The 9685-nt window shown below is 47.7% G+C and overlaps 1 protein-coding gene across 1 annotated transcript; it reads right to left on the bottom strand.

The window, feature by feature from the left end:
- Positions 1-5537: 5537 nt before the first annotated feature.
- RPL11 (ribosomal protein L11) lies at positions 5538-9116 on the bottom strand. The gene is made up of 6 exons (XM_084243006.1): positions 9105-9116; positions 8233-8383; positions 7440-7546; positions 7183-7314; positions 6052-6162; positions 5538-5617 (listed from the first exon to the last, which is right to left on the bottom strand). The coding sequence occupies exons 1-6, from the start codon at positions 9108-9110 to the stop codon at positions 5588-5590; spliced, it is 537 nt and encodes a 178-aa protein (XP_084099132.1). The 5' UTR covers positions 9111-9116; the 3' UTR covers positions 5538-5587.
- Between the last annotated feature and the right edge of the window lie 569 nt (positions 9117-9685).

Raw genomic sequence — 9685 nt, 5'->3', positions numbered from 1 at the left:
CTCCCTCCTCCCTCCTCTTGTAGGCCCACTCCAGTCAGACCTTCATGTCTATCATCCTACCGCACTGCTCAGTCAAGGTCATTAGTGACCTCCATGGTGTGAAATCCAGGAGCCAGTGCTCACTCATCTTAACTTCTTCCCAGTTCACCACGGATTGCTCCCCCAAACACTTAGGCCCTAAAAATGCTAGTTGAAAGGGAATTGTTTCATGAAAGGTTTTTCAGAGCATGTGTATGTAAATGGAAGTGATGTAAAATACTTATTTTTATTGTGGGTTGTGGTCAAAACTTTTAAAGTCTCTGATACAACCAATCAATCTCAACCCTGTGTTGTAAAAATGGGCATTTCTGAGCCCCACAAAGTTCAGGAATCTCCATGTCTAACAGGTGATCGATCCAGGTGGCCCTAAACTCTGTGAACTCAAACCTATGCCCAGGACCCAACACATCCAAGAGTTTTCTACTTTTCAGTTGAGGGGGGAGGCATAGGATGCTCTTAGGGGGAACAAATCTCAACCTACATTTATTTATTTTTGGTGGTGGTAGGGATGATTTGGAAAAGCATATCACTGTACTAGGGAGGAACCCTATTTTGTTATAACACTGAGATGAGCACTGGATTTTTTCCCTCTTGAAAAGTAGAACATGTACTTTTTGGTCTACTTAGAATGTTCCACGTTATGCTTCATGTAAGCAATCAATTATTTGTTGAATGAAGAGATAAATAATAAACTGAGAAAAGAAGCTAAGACCTGGTCTTTCTTGAAGTCATTGTTACGCCCAAAGCCCAGTCCTTCACAGATTTTAGGGTCTCCTTGAAAGAAGGGAAGTCTGGCAAACAACCCCCTGCTGAGCTTACTCACTGACCTTTACCTCATCCTCCTCTTCTTTTCCAGCAGAGTAGTACTCAAGGCACAGATTTGGAAAAAAGGCCTGGTGGCAGAACTAATGAAACTCTTCAATAGATACCTATATTATCTGCCAGGGACCTACAAGGGATTTGAGATGCTTAAACTCCAAATTCTATGCTCTTATTCACTATAATATAATGAATAATATAATGTTTGAGCAGTACTAATCTCTAAAGCAAAAAATAAAATACACTTAAGTAAAATACTTCCAGAGCCAGTCACTGTAATATTAAAAGGGTTGTAGTTATACTATCACAGCAATCCCTTCAAACAAGGTAACAGGGAGCCTAGACCACCATTCCTACTTTCAAGCTTTCAGACCCAGGTAACTACTGACATATTTAGCGTACAAATTGTGAAAAATATAATTACGTAACACCCTGAAATTAAGTTACAAGAGCTCAATTGGTACAATCAAGGCTCACCAACTTTGTTGTATTAATGGAAACAAACCATTTATAGTTGTTTCCTAAAGCTTCCCTGCACCTGCACCTTGAAGAGTCAAGTTCTGTCCTCCTGGTGCCCTGGGTCTTAAGCTGGATTCCCCTCTGACAACCACTACTGTGGTTTCCATAACAAGCTGCTCTGAAAGTGGTTCTGTACCCCCAGGCACCAGCTACATCCCTAGGGGCTGGCAGCTTAAACCTATTTGTAGGTGGTTTCTGGGTCCTGACCTTGCTACTCACCTAAAAGGGCTAGGCCTTAACCCTTTAGGACTCAGGTCCCTCTGACAAGCTACACATTGTGGTCTTTTTGTTTTGTTTTGTTTAAAAGATTTATTTATTTATGCACACAAGAGCTGAGGTACAGGTCAGAGATGCAGGGGGTGAGAGGATCCACCAGAGACAGAGTGGGGAACAGAACAGGCAGACTGAGACTGCTGAGGGGAGCAGTGGGCGAGACAGGAGAGGTCTGCTCGCCATGTGGGTTTCTCCTTGGCCTGCTGGGGATCGAACTCGGGCTGCAGAGGCTGCAGATTGCTTCATAGTGCAGCACTTAACCCCTTGCGCCACCAGGGAGGCCCCATATTGTGGTCTTGACCCACCATTTGGCTGGGTCACCTGAGCATACATATGAACAGGTTAGAACTAACAGGGGCTTAAAGTACAGGGTAGGGTAGAAGAACAACATTCAAAAGACCAAGGGCAATACACAGAATCTAGAGGGCCAGAGAGGCTGCAACCTGCTGTTACCTGCACATGATCTTAGATGCTGGCAAGGGAAACAGAGTAGGAATTATAACACAATGACCTTTCTCCAGCTTAATGTCCTTCCAACCACACAAATCTAACAGGTTTAAGATTCTAAATAATGATCTTACAGGGACTTAACAGGACAAACAATTCTGGGCAATTCTAAAAACTGACATTCCTGACAGTTAGTGCTAGCTGTACAGATAAGGCAATGTCCCATGTCTAAAAGATGGCAACTTATGAAGTCAGTGTAATGACATGAGAACATACTTGTTACAGTGGGAAAAGAATAAACTGAAATTATAGCTATAAAACCCTCTCCATTATGTTTGTTAAAAAGCCTAGGTTGGGCCTCCTTTGCGGCGCAGGGGGTTAAGATGGAACCTACGAAGCTGTCCGCAGCCACTGCAACACGACTTTGATCCCCTACCAGGGAGCTACCCACATGGCGTAGCACACCTTGCGCATCTTGCCTACTGCTCCCCTCAGCAGTGTGTTTCAGTCAGTCTGCCTGTTCTGTTCCCCACTCTGTCTCTGGTGAATCCACTCACCCCCCACACCTCTGGCCTGTACCCCATTTCTTGTGTGCATACATAAATAAATCTTAAAAAAAAGAAAAGAAAAAGGCCAGGTTAAATTAATCACATTTTTAGGGTTTTCCATAGGGTAGAAAACCTGTCAATAGTCCCTTATCATGCACAATTTCCCACCAATTGTTTGGCATAGTTTCTACCTCACAATTCAAAAGAACACATGCACACACCCAGTGTTTTAGTTTTGATGTATTTTTTTAAAAGATTTTATTTTTTGCACAGAACTGCGGTGAAGGCAGTGAGAGGATTCACCGGAGAGAGTGGGGAGTGGAATAGGCAAATCTACTGAAATACACTGCTGAGGGGAGCAGTGGGTGAGAGAGGTTTGCTGGGCCATGTAGGTTAGCTCCCTGGCTGGGGATTGAACTTAGACCACAATGGTGATAGTGCTGTGACATAACCCCTAGGCCATCAGGGAGGCCCCAGTTTTGATCCTATCTTTAAAAGAATCCTACTTTTAGCTGGATTAACTCTTTGACCAGCATATGTGCATGAAAACGCTATCACTTCAATACAATAACCCATTTGATGTCCCCATTTTTGCTTTAAGTTCGGGCAGCAGCTAGAGCCTCCAAAGGTAGGCTGTGACTTGGCCCCCTACTGGCCTGATCTGATCTCTCCCTCAACCTTGCTTTCTTTAAATGCTGTTCTATCAAATACCATTTGCACAGCTGGCTAGCTCCATCAAATACCAGTGCCCACCTCATCCCTGACTCCACAGCACCTCACCTATGTATGATTATCCTGATGGCACGATGTTTCAACATCTTTCAGACACGAATGCTGAGATCATCCACATGATGATCACTTACTGCGACCATCAACAGCACGCCCCCACAAAACTTCAAATTCCCCTAACTTGAGAATTCTTGCCCTAGAGGGGAGTTGCAGCACCAGAATATTCATTCAGCAAAATAGCATCCAGTATTACTGGACCTGGTAGCGGGATATGGACATATGCCCACCAGGGACTTTATCTTACATACAACCACAATGTAATATAGGGTCATCTAATACTGACTCAAGTTTTCATAGGTAGCGGTTGAAGAAATGCGATAAACTCAAGAACATAAATTTTATAAAACTAAAGAAATCTTGGATATTGGGACTCCCTGGTGGCATAGGGATAAAGTCCCAGTGCTATTGAGCTATCGCCAGCCACCAAGGCATGAGTTCTATCCCCGGCCAGGGAGCTGACCCACATGGTGCAGCAGACCTCTCCTGTCTCGCCCCCTGCTCTCCTCAGCAGTGTATTCTGGTTAAGTCTGCCTAGTCTACTCCCCACTGTCGCTAGTGAATCCTCTCACCCCCTGCACCTCTGGTCTGCATCCCACTTCTTGTATGCATAAATAAATCTTTAAGAAGTGAGGTCTCCTCCTCTAAAATTGAAGCTAAATTACAAAAATCAGATTTCTTCAACTTCACTCCAGTTCTAAGGTGGTCACCCTGGCCCTACAGTAAAAAATTGAGAAATGAAGACACATGCATATTTTAAGTGAAATAAAGTGTATGGTAATACATTCCATGATTCTCCCTTTAACCAACCAGATCTGATCTTACTGTTAAGACTATTATCAACAAAACAAGTCATATTTTCATAAAATGTTAGGTATACTAGATCATCTTCTGGTTTCAAAATACCTACGGGGTAAAAAAACAGACCCATTTAACAAATGAAAAGGAGGCCCAAGGACAGCGGAACCCCAGGCACGAGTACGTTACTGCGCTAAGTTACCGTGTGTGCTCATAGTTTAAACATGGTTTGTAAACCGTGAACTACCAGTCAAATATTTTATCTAATGGCCAGAGAAATGGCAACTTAGGAGTATTATCGGTCCCAGTTCCAGTTCTACCAAAAGGTAGTAATCTTTTTCATACACCAAAACACAAACCTTTTTTTGAGCACTACATGCCTGGTGAGGTCTGTATTCTACTGGTATAAAACCCTCTGAAGGACGTAACCATTATTACTACTTCTATGATACAGATGCAGAAACTGAGATAAGAAATTGACTTAATTAGCTAATAAGAGACAACCAAATCCAGCCAGCTTGTCTCTCTCTATATACTGCCTTTCAACTACTCTACAGTTTCTTCTTTAAAAGAAAACTGAGTCTGAACAGTTAAACCAAAACTGGGCCTCCCCGGTGGCGCAGCGGTTGAGCGCTGGGTTGCGACGCTGCCCGCGGCCTCTGCGGCGCCGGTTCGATCCCCGGCTGCTCCCCGGCCACCGGAGGAGGGTCCCACATGGCGCGCAGACCTCTCCTGCCGCCCGCTACTCCCCTCAGCAGTGTACTTCGGTCCTTCTGCCTGCTCTGCTCCCCGCTCTGGCTCTGGTGAATTCTCTCACCCTCCCACGCTTCTGACTGTACCCAGTGCATGTATAAACAAAAACAAACAAACAAATAAATAAAACATGCCTCTATTAAAAAAAAAAAAAAAACCACCAAAACTTAATCCCAAATATCCTACCAAAGCCTGTGATTTCCTCATCAGTCATCAGTACTGCTGAAATATCCAGAACAGAATTACTGAGAAGAATGTCCTAGGACATGGGCGCACTTCATCCCGAGGGTCTAAATTCAACCCCCAACCCAACCGCACCCTCCACCCCCTCTAAAACCAGTTTCCATGAGACCACTGCACCACAGCCTATCAAGCAGGGTGCGACGAGCACAAGCAATGCTGCAAAGCTCGTGCTTGGGTCATCCAGGAAACACTGGCATCCAATCAGAGGACGACAGGGTTGTTACCAGCCATTCCCATCGAAGCTTTGAGTGGCTTGAGGTCCAAGGACTTGAATATGGCCAGGCTCCTTTCACAGAACACACAACAGTAACGTACATTTCACTGAACAGACTTTATTAGTCTTTTTGGATAGAAACAGGAATTTATTTGCCAGGAAGGATGATCCCATCATACTGAAAAAGAAGAGATTTTGTTTTTTTTCAGAAAAGGAGGCAACAGGAAAGATTGCAGCATAGGATAACGTTTGAGAATTCAAATCTCATACGTAAACTTCAGATTTCAATCCCACATCCCTCTGGACTAAGTAGGAAGCTGGCCAGTTGTAACAACTGCTAAATTGCGCAACTGCACTATACCCCAAGAAAAAGGGGGCTCCTATTTAAGCTATAATCCTCCCCCTTCCAACTACCTGCATTCAGATGGGTGGGGAGACCTCGTTCTAGATCATCTTTTAGACCAGGCCTAGAAGCCCCATTTGCCAAGGCACCCAAAAATTCTATCGTTAAGAAGGTACCCACCAAATGATGCATGATTTTTGTATACCCAATCCCAATGCCATTCACCAACACCACATTCCACCACTTCACCTGAGATAAGTCAGCTTTACCTTCTGCTGGAACCAGCGCATGGCCTCCTCTTTGCTGATTCTGTGTTTGGCCCCAATGCAGCCTGTCCTGCGTTTCTTGTCTGCGATGCTGAAACCTGGCCTACCCAGCACCTGTCCCAGGAATAACCAACAGTCACCTAGCCAGCTCAGAGTAAAGAGCAGACGGACAAGACTCACACATTGAAGATGGATCGCCTGATGGCCCAAAGCATTCTGGAGCCAGAGACCCATGACCTCATGATCCGATGAAACTGCTACAGCATCCTAGACCACGCACCACCATACTACCGGTTCGCTTTGAAGGCTGAACCTTTCATCCCCCAACTTCCAATAGTTGGTAAGGATTCTCCACCACCATGCCCACATTTCCAAAGTACTTTGAAAAAACAAAGTCTTATTGTAACGTACACACTGCAGAAACTTAAAATTCTAGAAGCACAAATACTTTCCCCATGATTCAGCTAAGTGGTGCTTTTTAAAAGTTTGCTCATCCCAAACTGCCTGTGAGCATCCCAATCTCATTATTGGTTGGAGATGTTCAAATTGAACGAGGGCTGTCGTCATTCAGCCTTCACACTAATCAACACTTTCGGTGATCGCTTACTTGGTTTTTATGATTGGACCAAAACACTGCAGTAACACAAATGGTTGTTTCTACATTAAAATTCCTGCCCCAAGCAAACAGCCCAACCAGCAGATGTACGTCTACGTCCTCTAGATGGAAGCCACTCCACCCCCAGACCTAAAGGAAGAAGCTGGGAAAGAGCACCTCAACACAGCCAACCCACAAGCCAACTGCACTGCCAATACTCTCAATCCGCCCCCTCCCCAATACTCTCAATTTTTCAATTCAGTGGCTGATAGGCTAGCAGTTTCCTTTACCCATCTTTAAGCCAGGCTGGTGTTTGCTAAATCCTAGACTGTATACTTTTTAACAGCAGGACTTTTATCTACCTGGTCCATATTGTAGCCCTACACCTGCCACAAATGTGGCACATCTTCCCTACAGGGAGAACATAAAGGCAAACAACACTCAAAGTTCAATCCAACATCTTAACAGGACAGCCACATCAACTAAAGGAAAAGCAGATTCCACTCTCCTCAGACCAGGAGTGGAATAAATATTCATACCACATAGAAGTCCAGGCCGTAGATACCAATGCTTGGATCATATTTGATTCCCAGATCGATGTGTTCCTGGATCCCAAAGCCAAAGTTTCCAGTATCTGAGAAGTTATTTTTTCGTAACTCGTATTCTCGCACCTGAGGAGGAAATGCAGCACATTCCTTGTTAATGCAAACCCTCCCAAAATAACTAGTTTGGTATGCAACAGTCAGCACCTGAGAAATACAAGTTGAGTATCACTGCAGGATGGCATCCACCTTACCTTTAGACCTTTCTCCAAGATTTCTTCTGCCTTGGCACCACGGACTGTGCAATGAACAGCAATTTTTTCATTTCTCCGGATGCCAAAGGATCTGACGGTGTATCTAGCTGCAGACAGGGATAAAACGGATAATTTCAGATCCCCTGCATACAAACCCTTCCCTCAGAAAAGTACCTCCAAAAGTCATTTAGGTAGCAATACAAGCTCTTAAGTGTTGTGTTCTAACCAGTGTCACGCCCAGTGTCACGCACACCTGTTAATCAGCTCTAGCTATAACAAAGGAAACATTTTCCGACTTTCAATTCAGTCATACTTAATATCCTAAAACAATGAAACTTTAAAAGGTAACAAAACAGCAATGGTTACATTGTGCTTGGTTTGTAGCAGGCATTTCATAAACACTAAATCATCCTATCCTTTACAATCTTATACTCTATCAAGCCTTTATGAAGAAAAGAGGCTGAAACCCAAAGGGGCCAGTCTCAGAATAACCGGTGATGTGGCCAGATTTGAAGCAAGTTGGATGCTAGCCATGTTCCCACCTGGCCTATACAACCCACTGATAATCATTACTTGGAAAACCTGCAGTTGATTAAGTCTTCCTCTCTGCTCTTATAAAACCTAGTATTCCAATGCCACAAGCAATTATTACTTTTTAGGTAGTTCAGAAAGCTAATGCTTTTAGGGGATACCACTGTCACTTTCAAAATAGCCTCTGAACAGGACTGACAGGAGGTAAGTCAACACCCAGACCTGCCCGGCGCCGGCCCTCTCCCTGTCTGCCACTACTCACCTTTGGAGAACACGGGGGTCTGACCTGTGAGCTGCTCCAGCACCTTGGCTGCCCGGGTCAGTCTGTCTCCACTCTCCCCCACACAGATGTTGAGGCAGAGCTTGCGGATGCGAAGTTCCCGCATGGGGTTCTCCTTTTCACCCTGATCCTGCTACAAGGAAGCACAGCAGTCAGCACCGCCACGGCGGCCAGGCCCCTGTTCCCACACATGGCCAGTTTACTGATGCTCACTCCAAGCTATCAGGAAGCCCCTAATGGTGTGGCGAGGAGGAGGCATCGAGGGAGACGGTTCGGGGCTGCTTCTTCCTTCACGCACCGAAGGGGCCAAGAGAGTCTTAGGATAAGCTGGAGGACACATCCCCAAGAGGCTCGCCGAGCAGGGGAGGGCAGCGCGCCCCCAGAAGGCCGGCTCCAGAGTGAGGCTCAGCACCAGCCGCGGGGGCGCGGAGCACGTGGCTCGCGGGGGGCCCCGTCCCAGTCGGGGCGCTTCGGCGGCCGCGGCCAAGGCTGCGTCTTCCCCGAGCGCAACACGGGCGGCCCCCCCGCCCCGGACCCGCCAGTCTCAAGCCCCGCGCCCAGCCTCAGGCCCGACCCCTGTCCCAGGCCCCTCCGTTCGCGCCACTCGCCCGGCTGCAGCCCCGGCGAGCTGCCCAGCCCTCCCGGCGGCGGTCTCCAGGGCCGCTCCGGCAGGGCAGGGGCAGGCGACGGGGCCCGGCTCCGAGCCCCTAGCTCGCGGGGGCCTGCCAGTCTGGGCACGGCCGGCACTGCGGGCCCCGTACTCCTCGGGCCGCGGGCGAGGCAAGCCCCGCAAGCTGGGCCGGCCATGGATGGAGGCGGATGAAAAGAGGCAAAGCCGGCGCTCGGCTACTCACCGCCATGATGGAGAACAGGAAGAGAGAGCGGCGCTTCCGGCCCGCGGCCTTATGGGCCAGGAGGCGGCCCTTGCCCGCCGCCCCCAGAGAGACGCGGCGCGGGCGGAGCTCGTGGGCTGCCCCGCCGCCTGGTGGGCTCAGCTCGCAACTGCAGGCGGCGCCGGCCGGCGGCCCGGACCGAGGGCTGAGAACAGCCTTCGAGGCCCCCGCGGGCGGCCCTTTGCTGAGTTTCTGGACCCCTTTCACCGCCTCCCCCCAGCATCAAGACCTGGTGATTCGTGTGTAATGAGAGTGCCGGAGCGACATGAAATCACATGCAAATTAGGAAGTGACGTATTCTGCAGCAACGTGAACAAAGGGAATTTGCAGGAAGAGACCAGAGTGGCGGCTTCAGACCCGGAGCTGCAAAGACAGGCGGGCGGCCGCGGCCTGTCCCGCTGGCTCGGAGCCGGGTGGCCTTGGGTCATTAACTAGACCTCTTTGCCTCCGTTTTCTTCATCTTTACAGGGGGGCTTGTATTACGTGATTGTGGAAATTAGGTGACGTGGTGGTGGCGCGCACAGAGCAAGCACAGTGGTCCC

The sequence above is a fragment of the Talpa europaea genome (assembly GCF_964194135.1).
Source record: "Talpa europaea genome assembly, chromosome: 9".
Classification (NCBI taxonomy): Eukaryota; Metazoa; Chordata; class Mammalia; order Eulipotyphla; family Talpidae; genus Talpa; species Talpa europaea.
The sequence above is the reverse complement of the archived record's forward strand: the minus strand, read 5'-3'. Positions and strand labels throughout refer to the sequence as shown.